The 23160-nt window shown below is 43.6% G+C and overlaps 1 protein-coding gene across 2 annotated transcripts in view; it reads right to left on the bottom strand.

Moving 5' to 3' along the window:
- The window catches only part of wdfy2 (WD repeat and FYVE domain containing 2), a 64172-nt gene that overhangs the window by 25384 nt on the left and 15628 nt on the right, over positions 1-23160 (bottom strand). The window contains exons 1-6 of one of the 2 annotated variants that reach the window (XM_080204269.1): positions 20060-20127; positions 18368-18436; positions 10882-10955; positions 3270-3324; positions 249-399; positions 18-130 (exon numbers count right to left, since the gene is read on the bottom strand). In XM_080204269.1, the coding sequence (XP_080060395.1) occupies positions 18-130; positions 249-399; positions 3270-3324; positions 10882-10941 (379 nt within the window). In that variant the 5' untranslated portion in view covers positions 10942-10955; positions 18368-18436; positions 20060-20127. Of the gene's footprint in view, positions 1-17; positions 131-248; positions 400-3269; positions 3325-10881; positions 10956-18367; positions 18437-20059; positions 20128-23160 lie in introns of those variants that run through there. The other variant, XM_080204268.1, reaches the window with a different exon arrangement.

The following is a 23160-nucleotide window of genomic DNA, read 5'->3' as shown; positions in this document are numbered from 1 at the left end:
AGGTCTGGTGAGCTTACCACTGTGTCCTTTAAATGTCGTAACTACAGAGCAATTGTCTTGTTCAAGCTTCAAAATCGTCACCTGCCCAGAATAATCCCCCACAAAAGCATGTCGTGTCTCAATGTCAAATCTGAGAAAAGTGGTTATGGAAAACAAAACATGTGTAAAGCAGTCTTAAGTGCTTTAATTTAAATGCCAGAAGTTACACTCTATATAAGACAGCACGTTAACTGTTATGTTCAGGATACTGTAGACACGAGGCCCAAGCGGAAGTTCTGTGGCTACCTAATCTTCGGCCACTCTCTGAGCAATGCCAAGTAAAGCTTTTGTCCTGCCCTGTGCTCAGCACCCATTCCATCTCCAAGATAAATAGGACCATTGTCACTCGGTTCTGATGAGCTGAAAAAAAAGGGAACAAATCATGTTGGTTCTCTAAAGCTCATGAATTTCACATTAACATAGAGCAAAATATATAAAAGTGGCAAATAGTAGAGGCACCATCCCATAAATCAGAGCTTTCCAAGCTTCTCAGTAGCCTGCTTACTCTTGACATTGCTACATTCATGGGAACAGTTAAAACTGAATGCACTAGTTCAACATCACTGCCCCAGTTTCAAATGGCAGGGAAAAATAGATAGGCACAAAATATACTAATTGCCACTTCTACTGTTGAACACAAATCTCTCTTCCAAGTCTCATTAATTTCCCTGCACAAGACTGAAATCTCAGCCCACCCAACAGAAATTACAAAGTTATGCATGATAACAGCTTACAGGCGTGCAGTTACTCTCTTTCAAGCTGGACGAGAGAGCACAAACACAATATACCCAAAAAACGTGCTTTGCCACTGTCACTGAACATGAAGAATGGAGTGGACATGCCAGCGGTGGACTGAGATAACCGCAGTAAGAAATCTCACAACACCAAGTTCAAGTCAAACAGGTTTATTTGTAGCACGAGCTTTCAAAGTATTGCTGATCACTTGATGAAGAACAGCGCTCTGAAAGCTTGTGCTATCAAATAAACTGTTGGACTTTAACCTGGTGTTGTCAGACTCTTACCGTATCAAGAATGGAAAAGCTGCAAGTTTGTGCTAACGTGGACTTTGCTCCTGGAACTTTTTCCAGTTGGAAACCGCGCTCCCATGTGCTTTAATCAAATTACTTGACTCAGAGCGGCAAGTCTTTGGAATTGTCTGCCCCCAAGAGTTGTGGATGCACTATTATTGAATATATTTCACACTGAGATAGACATAAGGGATATGAGAAGAGGGAGAATTGAGTTGAAGCCCAGAATCAGTCCACGATCATATTCAATGATGGAATAGGCTCGGCAGGCCAAATGGTCGAGTGCTGCTGCTGCTATTTCATGTGTTCTTGTATCCACTTGCAGAGGATTTGCTCACTAATGTATTGAGCATTACTCAGTAATGCATCACAGCACCAGCGACCTGGGTTCAATTCCGCCTCGGGTCGCTGTCTGTGCTGAGTCTGCACATTCTTCCCTTGTCTGTGTGGGTTCCCTCCCACAATCCAAAGATGTGGGGGTTAGGTGGATTGGCTACGCTAAATTGGCTCTTAGTGTCAGGGGGATTAACAGGGGATGGGGCCTGGGTGAGATTGTTGTCGGTGCAACTCCGATGGGCTGAATGGCCTCCTTTATATGTAATTCTGCTCACTGCTTAGACATTAAAAAATATGTTTTCCTGCCACCACAACCCCACTCTTAGATTGTAGGATCACAAGTGACCTTTCACACGAACTGGTAATCGCATAGACGGAAACTCGGCAGAAATAGGAAATCAAAAAAGCAAACACAGGTTACATTTCTGCTACACCAAGATGTAGGTATTGGCTTTGCCAATGCAGTGACACATTTGGTGCTGCACATTCACCAGCTGCTCAGTGTGAAATCGGGAAGGCCCAAGGCTCACATACTTTGGTATTGGAAGCAATGACCAATCTCCCAGGAGTAATTTTTAATCATTGAAACAACCAACAATATAGTCAGCACAATTCAGACTCAGTGAATTGGGTTCGATTCCCAGCTTGGGTCACTGTCTGTGTGGAGTCTGCACATTTTCCCAGTGTCTGCGTGGGTTTCCTCTGGGTGCTCCAGCTTCCTCCCACAGTCCAAAGACATGCTGGTTAGGCGGATTGGCCAGGGTAAATTGTCCCTTAGTGACGGGGGACGAGTTAGGATAAATTGCTTGGTGTTACAGGGATAGGGCCAAGGCAGCACAGACTCAATGGGTCCAATGATCCCCTTCTGCACTGTAGGATTCTATGGTTCTATTAATGTTGAAAATAGAGATGTAGTACTTCATCAGTTCTATTTTTAACATCAGGCCATGGCTTTAAGAGTCAGCTAAAAAACTTAGTTGCCGAGAGTAGGCTCAAATAGCTGGTTCAAACTTTAGAGAAGCACAGGTTTAGGGGTGATTTGAACAGGGTTTAAAAAACAATGAAGGTATTTCAATGTAGACAGTTGATTTCAACTAAATGGGTTTGGGATCACAATCTCAAGCCATGTCAAGGCTACAACTACGTTTGATGTGAGGAATTGGTCTCTTTGCCAGAAAATAGTAGATTTGTGGAACAAGCTTGCCATAGTGTGCAGTCTCTGACTCACTGAATACCTTCAGCCAAAAGTTGGACCTGTTTCTGGTTGGGATGAAGATCACATCGTGAAAACCTGCCTCGTGAACAACGTTAGCCATGGCCAGAGTGGTCTTAAGATTTGATCACTGAGGCATTTTGCCAAAAGCTTGGCTGACCACCCCACACCTCCACAATTGGCCTAGGTTTTTAACTGGGTTGTCATGTTTCTCCTATGAGCGATTGTGCAGCATAAGGTGGGGTAGTAAGTATCTGTATCGGGGAAATTGTCACTGTGTAGGACAGGCTGAATGGACCAGTAAATCTTTCACTGTCCATCATTTTTTATACACAAGTATGCAGGCTGGAAACACCCCCAATTGGTAGAAGAGGACTCCATGACTTCTGCAACATGGCATCAACCCATTGTTTTCAATCTCATTATAATGAGACAATACCTAATGCATTTGGTTAGCCCATAACACAAAATCTTGCACTCAGAGATTCCCTCCAAGTCAACGACTCTGAGCAATGCTGTGAAATCGTGAAAACCCTATCAATGGTTAAAGTAGCAGTTTCCTGCCCTTGGCAATGGATAAAACACCTAGCTCTTCAGTGTGTGTGCTCTTTTCCTCCCTCTCAATTGAGAAAAAAAATCAAGAAGTTCCTTACCCAGGTAGCTCTTTGCAGAAGTCATTTTGTTGTAGTCCTCCGACAAAATAAACTCCTGACAAAAGACATAACATTTAAGTTGCAACCTTTTTTCAGGTCATTTTCATATATACATTTAAATTAAAGCAGCAGCACTGCTTTGGCTCATTTAAAATTTTAAGAAACTTCAGCATCAGAAGTTCTTTTTACAGGTCAGTTCCCATATGTATAGCTAGCAGCTTTGTGCAAACATTATTTTCCCATGATACGCATCTATCGGTGTAACAAACAATTGGTCATATGAAGCTGTGAGACAAAGGATCTCTGGATAATTCTGTTCAGAACAGATTCATAAGAACATAAGAAATAGGAGCAGGAGTAGGCCATCTAGCCCTTCGAGCCTGCCCCGCCATTCAATAAGATCATGGCTGATCTGTCGTGGCTCAGTTCCACTTTCCCGCCCTCTCCCCATAACCCTTAATCCCCTCTCTTATCAAGAACCCATCAACCTGCTTCTTAAAAATATTTAGCGAGGCAGCCTCCACCACTTCAACGGGCAGAGAATTCCAGAGATTCACCACCCTTTGAGTGAAGAAGTTCCTCCTCAACTCTGTTCTAAACCGCCTCCCCTTTATCTTGAGGCTGTGCCCCCTAGTCCTACTGTCCTTTCTGAGCGGGAAGAGTCTCTCCACCTCTATCCTATCCATCCCATTCATCATCTTATACGTCTCAATGAGATCTCCCCTCATTCTTCTAAACTCTAACGAGTACAAGCCTAGTTTATTCAGCCTCTCCTCATAAACCTGCAGATAAATGTGTTAGTTTTGTTGAGATTGACACAGTAATTTTCAATGTTCTAATTTCAATTTTCAAATCTCTCTGGCCACACGAGGTGCCAGAGGACTGCTAACATTATGCAGCCTAAGGTGGGGTGGGAAGTATTGGGGAGATCGTCACTGCGTGGGACAAGCTGAAGGGACCAGTAAATCCATTAGTTACTAGTTAAATAAAACTACAAAAGGTTGTCAATGTAGCCCAATCCATCACACAAACCTGCCTCCCATCCATTAACTCTGTCTCTTCTTCCCGCTGCCTCAGCAAAGCGGCCAGCATTATCAAGGACCACAAACAACCCAGACATTCTCCCTTCTACCTTCTTCCATTGAGAAAAAGATTAAAAGTCTGAGGTCACGTACCAACTGACTCAAGAACAGCTCCTTCCCTGCTGCTGTCAGACTTTGAATGGACCTACCTTGAATTAAATTGATCTTTCTCTACACCCTAGCTGTGACTATAGCACTACACTCTGCACTCTCTCATTTCCTTCTCTACGAACGATATACTCTCTATAGCACGCAAGAAACAATTTTCACATACTTTGATAATACATATAAATTACATAAAGGAAGGTAGGGTTAGACCAGGAAATGAGGCCAGTCAGTCTAACCTCGGGGGTGGGCAAGTTACGAGAAAGAATTCAGAGGGAAAGCATCTATCTGCACTTGGGTAAACATGGGTTAATCAGGGATAGTCAGCATGGATATAAGGGAAGGCCACGTTTGACCAAGTTAATCAATTTTTTTTTGGAGGCAGCAACCAGGAGTGTTGCTGAACGTAATGCATTTAATATGGTCTATATGGACTTTTGCAAGATTTTTGATGAAGTCCCACACTGGATCCAAAATTGGCTGAGAGGCAGGAAGCAGAGGGTGATGGTGGAAGGATATTTCTGTGACTGGAAGTCTGTTCCCAGTTCCACAGAGCTCAGTGCTGGGGGCCTTAATAGTTGTGGTATACATTAATTATTTGAACTTTCACTTCAGGGGTCTGATCACAAAGTTCATGAATAACACAAAAATTGATAGGATGGGAAATAGCAGAGAGAGAGCCACAGACTGCAGGTGGATATACATGGACTGGCTCAGCGGCAAATGGAATTCAACCTGGCAATGTTGAGGTAATCCACTAGGGAAAGGCTAATAAGGTAAAGGATTACACCATGAACGGTAGGAAGTGGAAATTACTGAAGATCAGAAGCACCTTGGGAAGACATATCCACAGATCCTCAAGATGGCAAGGCAGGGAGATACAGTGGTTAAGAGGTTACATGGGATACTTGTCTTCATTAGCCGAGGCATGGCGAAGGTGGTCATGCTGGATCTATATAAAACACACTGGTAGGGCCACAACTGGAGCACTGCATGCAGTTGTGGTCACATTATAGGAAGAATGTGATTGCACTGGAAAGGATGCAGAGGAGATTTACCAGGATGCTACCTGGCTGGAGGGTCTGAGATGTGTGGAAAGACTGAATAGACTGGGGCTGTTTTCCTTGGAGGAGTGATGGCTGAGCAGGAACCTAATAGAGGTGTATAAGGTTATGAGGGGCATAGATAGGGTGATTAGAAAGGCTCTTTTTCCATTAGAAGGGTTAGTGGGCATAGATTTAAGCTGAGAAGTAGAAAGCAAAGGGGGGATTGGAAGAGAAACTTTTTCACCCAGAGGGAGGTGGAAGTCTGGAACTCACTGCCTGAAACAGTGGTCGAGGCAGAAACTTTTGTAACATTTATGAAGAATTTAATATCCATTTGTGCTGCCTTAACCTTCAGGACAAAGGGCCAAGTGCTGCAAAATGGTATTAGTGCAGTCAGATCTTTGTTGACCAGCATGGACTTGATGGGCCAGATGGCCCCCTTCTGTGCTGGCAACCACCAGGAATCATGCCCTGGAACCATCAGGGTCTGTTGAAGATCCACATTCTCACCACTCTGTGGATTAACAACATTTCTTCTGAATTCCTTACTTGATTGCCTAGTGAATATTTTATCTTGACGGCCTCTAGTTTTCCCATGCACCACATGTGGAAACATCCTCTGAACACAGAACGAGAGCTAGCCATTCCACCCTTTCATGGTAGCCATAGCCTCAATTATTTTGGAATTTCTTTTTGCACATTCTCGTTTCCTTTATAACACCTGTATAGTATGACCAGAAATGCACACAGTACTCCAATTGTGGTCTAATCCAAGGTTCAATGAGATTAAGTATAACTTCCCTGGTTTTTAATTCTGTTCCCCAGACTTAGACCCCGTGTTTGATTTGATTTTATGACCTTATTCATGTACAGCACTAAGATGATCTTTCTCTACACCTTAGCTACGACTGTAACGTGACATTCTGGGTGGGATTGTTGTCAGTGCAGACTCGGTGGGTCGAATGGCCTCCTTCTGCACCGTAAGTTTTCTATGGTTTTTGCACTCTCCCCTTTCCTTCTCTATGAACAATATGCCTAGCAGGCAAGAAACAATACTTCTTACTGTATACTAATACATGTGACAATAATAAATCAAATTTTTAGTAATTTGTGTATTGTATTCCAAGATCCCTTTGCTTCTTTATTCTATTTAGATTACTTATTCCCACTTAGTGTGGGTCATAAATTGATCAAATCCCTGCTCTTTCGACTGATTGGATGGTTGAGTGAGGTCCTGAGATTGGCCCTGTCGAGAGCCATCTTCTCGGCGAGGTGCTGAGGAGACGATCAAACTTGATTGGAGGAAGTAAAACTTGGAACAGAATGATGGAACCTCATGTGGCTTGTGGGCGGCACAGTGGCAAGGACTACTGCCTCACAGCGCCAAGGACCAGAGTTCGATTCCCAGCTTGGATCACTGTCTGTGTGGAGTTTGCACGTTTGCCCCATGTCTGCATGCATTTCCTCCAGGTACTCCGGTTTCCTCCCACACTCTTAAAGATGTGCAGGCTAGGTGGATTGGCCATGCTAAATTGTCCCTTACCATCAGGGGAACTAACTAGGGTAAATCCATGGTGCCAGGGCCTGGGTGGGATTGTTGTCAGTGCAGACTCGAGAAGCTGAATGGCCTCCTCTTGCACTGTAGGATTCTATGAAATCATTGCTTTTCTTACCAAAATGACATACTTCACATTTATGCTAAAACTAATATGTTAGTTATATAGCTATTCTTGCAACTTGCTTCAATTCTCTGGTGTTGATGATGCCCCCTATTTGGTGTCATCTGCAAAGTTACAAGTTGCGTTGAGTCTTCCCAGCACTGATCCTCGTCGAGATCGATCATCTGCTGTACTCCTTTGTCTTGCAGCATGCCAGCTGTCCATTCTGCCAATGGTCCCCTGACTCTTCATGTTCTGACCTTTTTCATTGCTGTTGTGCACTTGAAAGTTTTTTGGAAATCTAGATACCTCCACATTTAGTACGTCACCTTTGTCTATCTTCTCCATTACCTCTTGAAAGAATTCAAAGTGATCAACCAAGGAAAACATCCACTTTTAAAATCCAAGTGGATAATTCTTTTTTTTTGGATAGAGATGTTTTTCTATTTTCTTGAATTCCATTTTTTTCCCCACTACTGATGTTAAGTCAGCTGTTCGAGTTTATCGACATGTTCCATCTCCCTTGTGGCACCACATCTTTTTAACAAAGCGTATTAAATTTGTAATCATGGCTTTGCCATCTTTTCCCTAGATTCTTTCAGAAGTGTCTTTATAATTGATGCTACAGTAACTGCAATAGGTTAACACTATCGAGCTGTTATAGGCAGCTATCTGCCATAAAGTGGGACAGTATAACTGGCGGTACTGCAAGTCACTAACAATTAACTTTCCCTGGATTTGGTTATTCACTTTTTCTGATTGAAGTGGGTACCGATAACAAGTGGACTGTTTTGGCAAATTTTCTGCGCTCAGCGTAAGACTGTAGTCTTACAAGCAGCGGAGATAAAAGGCAGTAAGGGGGGCTGCAACAACCACTGTCATTGCAACATCACCTCTCCAAATCAATTTTCCCAATTTTGTTACTTAAGATGATGACTGACTCTCAACCCTGCTCCCGAATGTAAAATTTTATTTGAGAAAATAATTAATTGATTCAATAGTGCCACACCAGTGAATTCATGTCTAGCCCTTAACAAGTTCCAAAGCAAACAAACTCAACCCAAAATAAACTTCCAATGTAAATTCTAGGTGCATATATAACATGCATGACAGATTATCCGCTGACATCTGTCTCCCTTTAAAGATTTCCATGTGGCTGATGGAACGGTGCAGATGTGCTCCCATAATGCAGTGCTTGGCCTTTGATGCATACCAAAGCCTCCAGCCACAACTATTAATTCTATAAAGGGTCAACCAGTCTAGAAAAAATTGTTACTGAAAACATTCAATTTCTACAGTCTGCTGGATTAATGCCAAAGACGCAGCTATGGCTTAAAATAAATAGCTTTAGAATCTAGACAAGGCAATCATTTAACAATCACTTAGCACTGGAGAGCCAATCTTGTTTATCCAAGACACCCGAGGATCAGCTCTTCTTACCTAAATGTTCGTTCAGGTAGTCGTATCAAATTTGATGAAACATATACTACGTAGACATAGTACAGCACAGTACAGGCCCTTCAGCCCTCAATGTTGTGCCAAGCTATGCCCAATCCCAAGATCAAGCTATCCCACTCCCTATCGTTCTGGTATGGTCCATGTGCTTATCCAATAACCGCTTAAAAGTTCCTAAAGTGTCCAACTCCACTATCACAGCAGGCAGTGTATTCCACACCCCAACCACTTTCTGAGTGAAGAATCTACTTTGGACATCCCTCCTATATCTCCCACCACGACCCTTATAGCTATGCCCCCTAGTAACAGCTACATCCACCTGAGGAAATAGTCTCTGCACGTCCATTCTATCTATCCCCCTCCTCATCTTAGAAACCTCTATTAAGTTGCCCCTCATCCTCCTCTGCTCCAAAGAAAAGTCCCAGCTCCCTCAACCTTTGCTCATAAGACCTACCCTCCAAACCAGACAGCATCCTGCTACACTCTCCAATGCTTCCACATACTGGATCTTTTAAAACTCCTGTTTATTCTTTTGTGGGATGTGAACAACACTGGCAAGGCTAGCTAGCATTTGTTACCTATCCCTATTTTCCTATGAACCAAGTGGCTTGTTAGGCCATTGCAGAGGGATGTTAAGAGTCCATCACATTGCTGTGGGTCTGGAGTCACATGCGGGCCAGACCACGCAAGGATGGCAGATTTCTTTCTCTAGAAAAGGACGAGGTGAGTTTTTGCAACAATTGATCGATGACAGATCCATGGCCACCGTTAGAGACTAGTTTTCAATTCCAGATTTATTAACAGATCTAATTCACCAGTTGCCTTTGTGGGATTTGAACCTGTGCCCCTGGAGTATTAGCCTGGGCCTCTGGATGACAGGCCAGTGACATTTGCACTAAAGCATCATCTCCACCCCCAATTTCACAAGTGAATATTAATACTGCAGAGATTGCATTGTTCCTTGATGGTTCTAAATACACTGATCTACTCAATCCAACACTGACATCCATTTTCTATCCTTCACAGCACTTCAGCCACTCTCTTACTCCTCTAGCACCTCAGCTGTTCACTACATTTATCTTCAAAAGCTTCAAGTCTCTATTCTCCGTAATCGACTCAGTGCTTCATCAGGCAGCACAATGAGAGAGGTTTCTGCACAAATGTGTCCAAATTTCTGTTGCATAAGCTTCCCTCCTCAGATGGGCTTTAGCCCCGCATCCAAGTTGCTTCCAAAAATTCCAATATTTGCCTATAATTGTTATTGAAATAAGAATGCCAGTGCATCTTATTCTTGGTTTGCCTCACACAAGAGTGCTTTCTTGCCCTGGAATCCTTCCACATACCCAGTCTCTTGCTGGCAACATGAGAACCCTGAGTCTCTGTCTTATAGCTACAACTCCTCGTCATGCAGGACTTTGTCACTGTTTTTGGTTGTGGGTCCATTTCCCCAAAAAAGCATCCTCTCCTGCTCCAACTTCTAAAAATATTGTGAAATGCTTCAGTAACTTGTTACTGTTGCCCATGGTCAGGCGTCCAACAATACTGTGGATTTCTTCTGTTATGAAGCATAACGGGGAAGTTTTGGCAGCTGTCAGACTAACCTTGGCACTAGTACTTGAAACAACCTATTGTGACCCATAAGGTATTTTCTTCCCTGTGGGCCTCCAAATGCAGACACCTGCATTCTTCAGGTATATCAGTTGTGTAACCACCTTGAAAAGCTATGCAGCAAAACGTGTTTTAAACTTCCTTTTAGAATGAAGACAAAACATAGACTTGCTGGGAATACATCACAGCATTATTAAATCTTAGATTTTCCTACCCAATGGGGAACCCTCAAAACCCTTAGCCAAAACGGTTTGTGAATGCCACTGCACAATACCTTCCTTGGTTATGCCAAGGGGTAAAAGCATGCCAGTATCGCAGCAAGGAAAAGCAGATTTCAGTTCAAACCACTCCAAGTATCCTTCTTCAACCACCCTCCTGTGCTGCCAAATGGCAGTGATGCAGTGACAATATTCATCAATAAATACTAAGTTGGGAAAGGACAGCGCACTGAGAACAGGAATGCTTCTATTATTCTTGATTTTGTCTGTAACAACTCCAACTCTCACCCCAAGAGCTGGCTGTTGCCCAAGAGTATTTCTTCTTGGGGATGAAGTGAACAAGGATGGAGATACTTAAAAAGATGCTAGAAACACCAAAGATAGATGAGACACTTGTTGACAGCCATTTACAAGAATGACCTCTATAGTCAGGTACTCACGGAGACTGTACCATTGTCCAGTCCTACTGAAAGCCTCCTTGTTTCTGGGTTGAAGGACATGCATGAACATGAAGCTGTAAAGGAAAATGTTCACTGTAATGATGGATAGGCTGACATGAATATTTTGAACATGTCAAAAATCACTGCGTTAATTCATACTTTAAGCTTGCCCACTTTTCAATACAGCACTGTTCCATAACATCCAGTAAAAATTCTACAGATTTCTTTTTCCGATGTTTGACTTGAAATAAAATTGGATAGTGCAATGGTCATGTTAAACAGTTGGCAAGCAGTTTGTCTTCTTGAGTTATAAAGAGAGGTCGGATCAACTGGGACATTTTCCCCTGTAGTGTCGGAGGCTGAGAGGTGATCTTAAAGAGATCAATAAGATAATGAGTGGCATAGATCAGCTAGATAGTCAATATCTTTTCTCAAAGGTAGGGGATTCTAAAACTAGACGGCATAGGTTTAAGGTGAGAGGGGAGAGATACAAATAGCCCAGAGGAGCAATTTTTTCACACAGACGGTGATGAGTGTCTGGAATAAGCTGCCAGAGGGAAAAATAGAGGCAGGTACAATTTTGTCTTTTAAAAGGCACTTAGACAGTTACATTGGTATGATGGTTATAGAGGGATAGGGGCCAAATACGGGCAATTGGGATTAGCTTAGGGGTTCAAAAAAAGAGTGGCACGGACAAGTGAGGCCGAAGGAATGTTTCTATGCTGTAAACCTCTGACTCTAGAACATGCATAATTATGTGACACATTAGCTGCAGCAAACAGTTAATTGATTTCTCACTCTCACTTAGCTGTAAACTCCTGTATTTTAAACACTTGTGACAAGTATCCCCAAACCCTGCCACAAACCATGTTGTAAATTGATCACATGCCTCCACCCACAAAGACATTTCAAGCATGTTGTAATGCAAGTCCATTAAGTCTACAAGTACAGGAATGCCTCTATCTACAATCTCTGGCCCGAGACTGAAAAGCTCAGAAGTGGTTGCTGCACCTAAGGCCAAATTAAGAGTTGGGTAAATGTAACACAGGAAGTTACATAATCGAAATACAAATCTAACTGTAGTGGAAGTGAAGATGCATCAATAACCTTTATTGTTTGGGACATAGAAACAGCGGTGAGCACCTAGAACCTCTTCTGGATAAACAGAATGAAACCGGAGCATCTGGAGGAAATCCAGGCAGACACGGGGAGGACGTGCAGACTCCACACAGACAGTGACCCAGGCCAGGAATTGAACCCAGGTCCCTAGCGCTGTGAGGCAGTAGTGCTAACCACTGTGCCACCGTGCTAATAGAGATTTGGCTAAATAGAAACTTGAGCCTTTAAAAAGAGCTATTCTTCTGAGCCTACCTGAAACTTCTAAAGAGCAGAGTAAGCTATTCCTTAAACTGACACCTCTTGCAGGAAATCTGAACCTTGGATTTCACCCAACACATTTGTTTTGGACTGCACGGCTGCTATAAGCAATCGGTGGCGGAAGGGCAACACCAAAAGGTTAGCACAAAATAGACAAATTTTACTCTGGACTGTTGCTGCAGCCGCTTGGAAACATCAGTCTCATACTTTTAGAGGTGAGCTATAGCAATTGTACAAATTTCAGTTGCTGCAAAGCCCCAGTCAGCCGTAATAAAAATCAATTGTCATCTGTGGGGGCTCACTGCACAAACATTTACACTCAGTAAAGATAGCAGAGATCATTGCTTTCTTCATCGACTGACACACCAGTCGTGGGAAACAGGTCAGTGATGCTCCGTGCATGAACTTCACTGAATATATCAGAGAATGCCTGCAGTGCAGGAGGCGGCCATTTGGCTCATCGAGCCTGCACCAACGACAGTCTCTCCCAGGCTCTACCCCTGAAAACCTCTATTTATGCTGCTAATCCCCCCTGAAACTCAGGAGAAATTTGGCATGGCCAATTAACCTAAGCCTCTCAGCTTTGGACTGTGGGAGGAAACCCATGCAGGCACAGGGAGAATTTGCAGACTCCACACAGAGAGTAACCCAAGCCAGGAATCGAACCCGGGTGCCTGGCGCTGTGAGGCAGCTAACCACTGTGCCACCGTGCTACCAATGTTTCCCAATTTCATAAAACAAGTTTCTACTGTGAGAAGAAAATTAATACTGCCTTTTCAGTTCAGTATAGAAGCAGAGTATTTCACACAATTATTTTCTTCTCATTCTCCTCCCTTCTTTTTCCTTCACAACTCACTGACTGTAGACCATACTCATACTTGGGAACCACACTGCGAAACTCAGCTGACAAATCAGACAAGTTATGAATCATATTTTCCTCTGCACACAAAGACACACCTGATATGGATAAAAGCAAAAGGCTGCAGATGCTGGAATCTGAAACAAAAACAGGAAGAGTTGGAAAATCTCAGCAGGTCTGACAGCATCTGTGGAGAGAAGGTTGAGTCTGGATGACTCAAAAAGTTAAGAGCTAATGTTGAGTCTGAATGACTCTCTGTCAGAGCTCCTAACATAGTGGAACAGTGGTTAGCACTGCTGCCCCACAGGCTCCAAGGACCTGGGTTCGATTCCCGACTTGGATCACTGTGTGTGTGGAGTTGGCACATTCTCCCTGTGTCTGCGTGGGTTTCCCCCAGGTGCTCTGATGTCTTTCCACACTCCAAAGATGTGCGGGTTAGGTTGATTGGCCATGCTAAATTTTTCCCCACTTTCTCTGCCTCTCTCTATTTCTGTGCCTCTCTCTCTTTCTATCTCGCTGTCTTTCTCTCTCTCCCCTTAGTGTCCTGGGATGTGCAGGTCAGAGGGATAAATGTGTGGGGTTGTGGGGATAAGGCACATGTGGGATTTTTGTGGGTACAACATGACGGGCTGAATGGCCTCCTACTGCGCTGTAGGGTTTCTATGTAATAATAACACCTAATTTAACGTTGCTTTCCTGATTCAGCATTTCATGAGAAGGACAAAAAGTTGGAGACATGGCACGCACATTTCCCCCCGTGAATTCTTTGTGAACTTCTTCTGTTCATGCATTCTATCCTCAGGCTGGTTATTCCTGTTTAGGAGATTGTTCTGGACAATAACAGCACCTGACCCAACCAGCCATTCTTCGCCTGAGCAGCAAGTGTCCATGGCCTGCTCAAAGGGGTTCATCCACTGGGCTCAGTTCCATTCTTGACCAAAACACACACACTCACAGTTCTGGCAAAGGGAGTGGAGACAACGCAACAGAAATTAGAAGCAGCAACATTTGCACAAGAAAAATCCCAGTCTCCCTGGATGCTCATTTTTCCTTTGGTTTTTTTTTGGTCAATATTTACTGAGCATTGTAGTAGACAAATATTGGAATGCCCTTATAACCCCACTATCTGAAGCTATGGAACGACAGCCCTGCTGCTTAAAGTTTATTAGTCACAAGGTTTACATTAACACTGCAGTCAAGCTACTCTGAAATTCCCCTAGTCGCCGCAGTCCGGTGCTGTTCAGGTCAGTGCACCTAACCAGCAGTGCTAACCACTGCGCCACCATGCATTCGTCAAATGGCTGTAAAGAACGGCATGGTGGGCAGCACTGCTGCCTTTTCGCATCAGGGACCTGGGTTCGATTCCTGGCTTGGGTCACTGTCTGTGTGGAGTCTGCACTTTCGCCCCGTGTCGATGTGGGTTTCCTCTGGGTGCTCCGGTTTCCTCCCACAGTCTGAAAGATGTGCTGGTCAGGTGCATTGACCTGAACAGGCGCCAGAGTGTGGCGACTAGGGGAGTTTTCACACCAACTTCATTGCAGTGTTTATGTAAGCCTTGCGACTAATGAACTTGAAGCAGCAGGATTGTCATTCCACAGCTTCAGATGCTGGGGTACTAAGGGCATTCCAATATTTATCGATTACAGTGCTCAGTAAACACTGACCAAAAAAAAACTCAAAGAAAAAATGAGGAGATTTGAAAAAAATCGTGAGTTATGCATTGTCTAAAAGGTGTAAGCAGATTCAATTGTAAAAAGGAGTTGGATGACTATTTTAAAAGGAGGAATCTACAGTGCTATGGACAAAGATTTAAGTGGGACTAAGCGGAAAGCTCTTCCAATAGCTCTTTGGCACAATGCCATTCATTATTATCATGGCTGATCATTACCATATTGTCATGGTGGCGCAGTGGTTACCACTCCTGCCTCACAGCACCAGGGTCACTGTCTGTGCTGAGTCTACATGTTCTCCATGTCTCGGGCGGCACAGTGGTTAGCACTGTTACTTCACAGCACCAGGGACCCGGAATCAATTCCTGCCTCGGGAGACTGTCTACGCGTTCCCCCTGTGTCTGTGTGGGTTTCTTCCAGGTGCTCCAGGTTCCTCCCAAAGTCCAAAAGATGTGCTGGTTAGATGCATTGACCTGAACAGGCATCGAAGTGTGGCAATTAGGGGAATTTCACTAACTTCATTGCAGTGTTAATATAAGCCTGTGACTAATAAATGGAGTTTAAATTCAATACCCAGATCACATCCCCTCTCCTCCCCACATCCCTTTAGTCCCTAGAACTATAATTAATTGCTTCATGAAATCACACAATATTTTGGCCTCAATTACTTGCTGTTGTAGAAAATTCCAAGGATTTATCACTGTGGTTGAAGAAATTTTTCCTCACCTTAGTCCTAAAAGGTTGACCCCTTACCCTCAAACTATGACCCCTAATTCTGGACTCCACCACCATCAGGAACATTCTTTCTGAATTTACCCCATCTAACCCTGTTAGAATTTTATAAGTTTCTATGAGATCACCTCTTGCTCTTCTAAGCTTCAGTAAATATAATCCTAACTGACATGGTCTCTCCTCATAGGACAGACCTGCCACCCTAGGAGTCAGCCTGGTAAACCTTCGCTATACTCCGTCTATAGCAAGGACATCCTTCATAAGGACACCAAAACTACTTATAATACTCCAGCCAAGTTTTCCCTTAAAATCTGCAAAACCATTTTTTCAACCATCCTCTGAACATTCGCTATTTCAGTAAAAAAAAACTATCATTCCCCTATGTATGGATTTAATGGATTTCTTACAAGGGGCTCACAGTATCAAACATGGCCTAAACACACTGAGAACATGTTTATCAAATCTTATTTAATCTTAATATAGAAAGGAAGTCTTCTTCTGATAAGGACACCAAAACAGCAAACGATACTCCAGGTATGGCCTCACCAATGTCCTATAAAATTGCAGTAAAACATCCTTATTTCTGTGCCCAAATCCTCTCACCATGAAGGCCAACATACAATGTTCGTAATTTTCATTAATGACCAGGATGAGGAAGGGGAGGGATGGGTAGGTAAGTTTGCTGACGACACAAAGGTTGGTGGTGTTGTGGACAGTTTGGAGAGATGTCAGAAGTTGCAGTGTGACATAGATAGGATGCAAGGCTGGGCGGAGAAGTGGCAGATGGACTTCAACCCAGATAAATGTGTAGTGGTCCATTTTGGCAGGTCAAATGGGAGTATAATATCAAGGGTAAGACTCTGAGCACTATAGAGTATCAGAAGGACCTTGGGGTACGGGTCCATAGGACTCTTAAATCGGCCTCGCAGGTAGAGGATGTGGTTAAGAAGGCGTATGGTATACTGCCCTTCATCAATCGAGGGATTGAGTTTAGAAGTCGGGAGATAACGCTGCAGCTTTATAAGACTCTAGTCAGACCTCTCTTGGAGTACTATGCTCAGTTCTGGTCACATCATTACAGGAGGGATGTGGAAGCTATTGAAAGGGTGCAGAGGAGATTTACAAGGATGTTGCCTAGATTGGGTGGCATGTCTTATGAGGATCGGTTGAGGAAGCTCGGTCTTTTCTCCTGAGAGAGACGAACGATGAGAAGTGACCTGATAGAAGTGTATAAGATGTTGAGAGGTATAGATCGGGTGAATTCTCAAGAGGCTTTTTCCCAGGGCTGAAATGGTTGCTACGAGAGGACACAGGTTTAAAGTGCTGGGGAGTAGGTACAGAGGAAATATCAAGGGCAAGTTTTTCACTCAGAGGGTAGTGGGTCAGTGGAAATCAGTTGCTGTTGGTGGTGGTGGAGGCAAATTCGATAGGGTCTTTCAAGAGACTTCTGGATGAGTACGTGGGACTTGATAGAATTGAGGGTTATAGGTAAGCTGAGTAGCAAGGGTTGTTGGTAAGCCGAGTAGCTAGGGATATCATTGGTGCAACTTGTGAGCTGCGTCTCTTCATCCTCCTCACAGCTCACCCTTCCATCCAACTTTGTAGATAATACATTCAGTTCCCTCTTTTACATCATTAATGTGAAAAGTTGGGGTACTAGCAGAGCCCTGTAGTACCCCACGAATCACTGCCTGCCAATTGGAAAACTACTCATGTTTTCCAACTCTTTGCTGCCTGTCGACTAACCAGCTTTCTAACCACCTCAACCACACTGTAAAATCTGTAAGTTAAAAATCCCAAACCTGGCCAAGTACCAAGTTACATGTGCAACCTGAGCTTCAACATGAGTATTACAACGTGAAGGTTACCTGTACAAGTATTTGAACCAGTACCCAAGATTATTGATTGTGATTGGTACAGACCCGATGGGCTGAATGGCCTCCTTCTGCACTGTAGGGATTCTGTTTCATCAGGAAGGGAATCATGGGTTAAGGGACAAGGCAGGAAAATGGAGCTGAGGATCATCATACCAGATCAGTCATGATCATATTGAATGGTGGCTGATCAGGTTCAATGGGCCAAATGATCCACTTCTGCTCCGATGTTTTATGGTCTAAGAAACCAGTGGAGAAACTTTTATCCTGCACTGGGCCACAAGTTCCTTTTTTCCTGCTTCCATGAAGGTGGTGATTTGTCTCAGTCCATTACTTCATCCAAGCAGCACTCCTTGGCATATCAGCGTATTACTTAAAAATGGATGAAATTAAAAGCAAGAGACTCTTGTGTTCACCCAAAATCATTCACATGCCCATTGCTCTGCATGTCACTAGATAGCATTAAAGTAAAAGTTCATTTATCAGTCACAAGTAGTCTTACATTAACACTGCAATGAAGTTACTGTGAAAATCACCGAGTCGCCACACTCCGGCACCTGTTCGGGTGCACTGAGGGAGAATTTGGCATGGCCAATTCATCTAACCAGCACATCTTTGGGCTGTCGGAGGGACCCGGAGCAAACCCACACAGACATGGGGAGAATGTGCAAATGACACAGGCAGTGACCCAAGCCAGGAAGCAAACCCAGATCCCTGGTGCTGTGAGGCAGTAGTGCTAACCACTATGCCACCAAGAACCCTAGATTTTCTTCACAATCTATGCCATGTCTTTACTCTGCACTAGATTACCTCCCCAACATAATCAGAAGGTGGGAAGTTGAATCAAAAATTCACGATCCTGAACTTGCATACTACCCACTGCAAAGGGCACTCGAGCAGTGCATGGCTACCCTCATGAGAAAACTTAATTACACCAAAAACAAAATCGCTAAAAAGAATAGAAATGAACTAACCTGAGACTAAACTTTAAGGCTTCAATGCAACACTCAATCTGGTGTCTGGAAGACCACACTGAAGGAACCCTGGAATATGTTTGATTGGTTAACAATATCATATTTCATGTTCAGGCTACACTGCCGGCAAAGACAGATCACTTGCTTTAATTTCCTTTTGATTTAGAATTCAGGACACAAATAAAGAGTGCTCAATCCTGCCAGTACAAAGAGGGAGCAACAAGCAGACAACAGCCAAATATCGAGAAATACTAAAGACTTAATCCATCATGGCACCTCGCTGTGAAGTACTCATTTTTGGAAATAAGTTACTGACCATGATTAGACACCTCAGGGATACCAAGGGGAAATAAATTATTCAGCTTCTCGGCTACTGTACCACATTGTATCCAACAGTAACATGGTACATCTGATAATTCTCTGTCTCCAGGAGGTCACACAGTCAGCAATTCCGACATCTTTTTCAACGCAACCAGATGACTTCCTCACAGTATATACACAGGTTAACAGTTGCCCATTAATTTGTACTTTAATCTCCAGAGGATTCTATTCTACAACATGGTCAAGAAGCTATGAGGAGAAAAGAGGCACTGGTGGATTGATAGTAGGATGGAAGAGGGGTGAAAGGGAAGAGGGGCTAATTGGATAGCTGTTTCAAAAAGTAGACACTGGTATGATGGGCTTGTGGGGTTTAAGATCTGCAAGTGATTATGATTTTTAAAGAGTTGTTGGCAGCTATGAAACCAAGAACGTATTAACAGTCAATGGGCACTGATCCTCCTCCAGGAGTAGAAGTCAGGTGGCCAGAAGCTAGGGATATATTGGCAAGGTTACAAAAGGAAGTGGTGTTTCTTATGAAGGAAACGAACCTACAAGAACTGGAGTAGAGGAAGGACAAAATGGAGCTCAAGGAAATCTAAGCCACTCTTAAGATGTTTTCCAGCGAACAATACAAGAAACTGATTGACAGAGGTCAAGTGTTTTCTTGCTCAAGAAATGGTGGCAAGCATTGGGTAGGTAGCGATGCCTACATTTTAACAGTGTAATTCTCTCAGAAACGTGCACCAAGAAGCCCACACAAGTGATGGCTGTGAACTTGCTTTTAATATCAGGCAACCGTCATGATCATAAAATAGTACAGCTTAATGCGGCTAGTTCAGACTTTTGACAAATCAAAGTTTTAAAGTTAATATTTATTTATTGCAATGAAGTTACTATGAAATTCTCCTAATCGCCACACTCCGGAGCCTGTTCGGGTCAACGTACCTAACCAGCACATCTTTCAGACTGTGGGAAGAAACCGGAGCACCTGGAGGAAACCCATGCAGACATGGGGAGAATGTGCAAACTCTACACAGACAGTGACCCAAGCCAGGAATCGAACTCAGGTCCCTGGAGCTGTGAGGCAGCAGTGCTAACCACTGTGCTGCCCAAGTTATTCTAGAGATTTTGACAGTCACAGGTGTATTAACTTATCTCAGCACTTCACCAGGGGTTGAAAAGTTAGTCAGGGTGGAACAGCTCCAGCTGTTTATAAAACACTTTACAGCCAAGGTTATAATTCAATTTTGATATTAGGATCTGTCACAAATAGGATTTTGAACTTGTTTCTTTCGTTCTAATTTAATGGTGATTAGTCCACAGACCGAGTATTTCCAGATGCATTCTCCTTTACATGCAAAATGCACTTACATGCCATTGAGTGGTAAACGCTTGGCCAGTACTGACCACTGTCTCTCTTAATCCACACACGAATTGTTCTAGGAAAGGAAAGATAAGGGCATTACTTTAATTTTTCTTCATACATTCATTGAGTAAAAGAAACAAATAAGCTAAACTGCTAATGTTCTAATCTTATAAACACTTACTGGATTCGGGCTCCTCTCTCATTTTTGTGTATTTACATCAAAAACAGAATATCACAGGGCCCTGTTTAGAACCAACAGTAATCTGCCAACACTCCACATCAAGTTCATAAATTCGTAAGATCCAGGAGCAGAATTACACCATGCAGCCCATTGAGTCTGCTCCGCATTTGATCATGGATGATATGCTTCTCATCCCCATTTTCCTGCCTCCTCCCCACAACCTTTCAACCCATTACCAATTAAAAATCTAACTCCTCCTTAAATTTACTCATTGTTCCAGCATTCCAGATTCACAACCCTTTGGGAGAAGTAGTTTTTCAACTCTGCTTTAAATTTGCTACCCTTTATCTGAAGGCAATGACCTCTTGTCCTAGGATGCCCCACCAGCGGAAGCATCCGCTCCACATCTACTTTATCCATATCTTTTATCACCTTGAATACCTGTTTGATCTCCCCTCATACTTCTAACTGCCACAGAGTACAGGTCTAAACTGTTCAATCTCTCTTCAGACAACAAACCCCTCATTTCTAGGATCAATCTAGTGAACAAATTGGGGTGGGGACACCGGGATTCAAACCCTGGCCCTCATGCTGCCAAGCACACGCTCTACCACTGAGCTATGCCACCACTCCTCAAGGTCAAGATTCATGTACAATGGCCACTTGGGTTTGGTGCCAGAGGGTATTGTGTTCCCACGCACTTAACTCTCAGCAAGTCAACACCTGACAGAGGGGCAGACAACAAAAGCACACTCAAAATCAAGGTATCTTAAGACTGGATTTCACCACCAAAACTGTTTGAGGTTCAGGAAATGCCGTGACCATAAAGGTTCACAACAGTTTTCCTTCGCTAGGAATTCTGAAATGTGCCCAAGGGTCACCCCCACAAATTTCGACCACGAAATCTGTGCCTTAACCTCCTTACAGAATCATTGTTAATTTACAATTCCAACATCAGATAAAAGGCTGGGATCAACACAGGGGAATATACGGAAAGGAACAGAATCCCTACAGTGCAGAAGTAGGCCATTTGGCCCATTGAGCCTCCATCAACAACAATCCCTCCCTGGCTATACCCCCACATATTTACCCTACCATTCCCCCTGACACTAAGGGTCAATTTAACATGGTCAATCAACCTAATGAGTACATTTTCAAACTGTGGGAGGAAACCACAGCACCGGAAGGAAACCAAGCAGACATGGGGAGAACGTGCCAACTCCACACAGACAGTCACCCAAGGCTGGAGTTGAACCCAGGTCCTTGGCGCTGAGAGGCAGCAGTGCTAACCACTGTGCTATCATGCCGCCCCAAAGGGAGCCCATTTAAAATAGCTGCTGTCCCGTTGTCTGAACTAACAAATCACCAATTAGAAGCTACTCAAAATATCCCACAAAGACTTTATTTGCACACCATTAAAGCTACATTGATGTTCTTCTTCAAATGAAAAAACGCAAGAGAAACAGATGTTGATCATCACTTAACACAGTAAGAAGTCTCACACCACCTGGTTAAAGCCCAACAGATTTATTTGGAATCACAAGCTTTTGGAGCACTGCTCCTTTATCAGGTGAGTGGACAGGTGGGTTCACAAACACGGCATAGAAACTGAGACACAATGGCAAGATAATGGTTGGAATGCGAGTCTTTACAGGTACAGACTGTGCAAGTGGAGAGAGGGATAATGACAGGTTAAAGGGGTGTGAATTGTCTTAAGCCAGGACAATTAGTAGGATTTTGCAAACTCAGGCCAAATTGTGGGGGTTACACGTCGTGTGACATAAAGCCAAGATCCTGGTTGAGGTCGTCCTCACGCGTGCGGAACTTAGCTATCAGTTTCTGCTCGGTCATTCTGAATGCTGTGTGTCTTGAAGGCCGCCTTGGAGAACTCTTACCCGGAGGCACGTGGGCTTGCAAAATCTTACAACTGTCCTGGTTTGAGACAATCACAGCTCTTCAAGCTGTGATTATCCCTCTCTCCACTCACACTGGCTGTACCTCTAAAGACTCGCATTTCAACCATTATCTTGCAATTGTGTATCCGTCTATATATGCCATGCTTGTGAACCCAACTCTCCACTCACCTGACGGAGGAGCAATGCTCCAAAAGCTCATGATCCCCTGCCTGTTGGACTTTAACCTGGTGTTGTAAGACTTCTTACTGAGCCCACCCCGGTCCAACGCTGGCATTTCCTCAGTATGACCACTGTTAACATGCACATAAAGATAAAGGGGATGGGCTTTGTCTGTAACTGAATGCAAGGTCCAAATGGAGATGTCTGTCCACTCTCCACTATCAAGCTATCAACCAGTACCCTTAAAGCCTGAAAATAAAAAACAAGTTTGAGATTCTTTTGGCCTGCTCTTCGCCCCACTAATACTGAAGGCTGGAGTTAGTTATTGTGGTGAGGGGCCTGCTAATACAAGAGAAAAGGCTATATCTTGTCAGTGACTGCTGTCTGAGTGATAATCCCTCTTATGGATGGGTGGCCACTCCTAAGAGCTGCCAGCCAACCAAAGGATCAGCAACTCAGCAGCGCCACCAGAAGCACTGGCCACAAGGGGGCACAAGGTCAAGGTAAGAGGGGAAGGTTCAGTGGAGATATGCGGGGGAGGTTTCTTTTTTCAAAAGAGTGGTGGGGGCCTGGAATGCACTGCCAAGTGAGTGGTTGAGGCAGACATATTAGTGACATTTAAGACTTATCTGGATAGACACATGAACAAAGAAGGAAGAGAGAGATATGGGCAGTTGGTCGAGGTATGACAACATGATTAGCACAGGCTTGAAGGGCCGAAGTAACTGTTCCTGTGCTATACTGTCCTGTTATTTATTCTTTGATTTCAACTCCACAACTAAAGTATAGCTTGACATTTATTTACCAATAGGGAGGAAAGACAAAGTAAATGGTTTTAATTTTACGAGCT

The sequence above is a fragment of the Carcharhinus amblyrhynchos genome, chromosome 15 (genome assembly GCF_965287045.1).
Source record: "Carcharhinus amblyrhynchos chromosome 15, sCarAmb.v2.hapA, whole genome shotgun sequence".
In the NCBI taxonomy this organism is placed as follows: Eukaryota; Metazoa; Chordata; class Chondrichthyes; order Carcharhiniformes; family Carcharhinidae; genus Carcharhinus; species Carcharhinus amblyrhynchos.
Note: the sequence above shows the minus strand (reverse complement) of the source record. Positions and strands in the feature narration are given on the sequence as shown.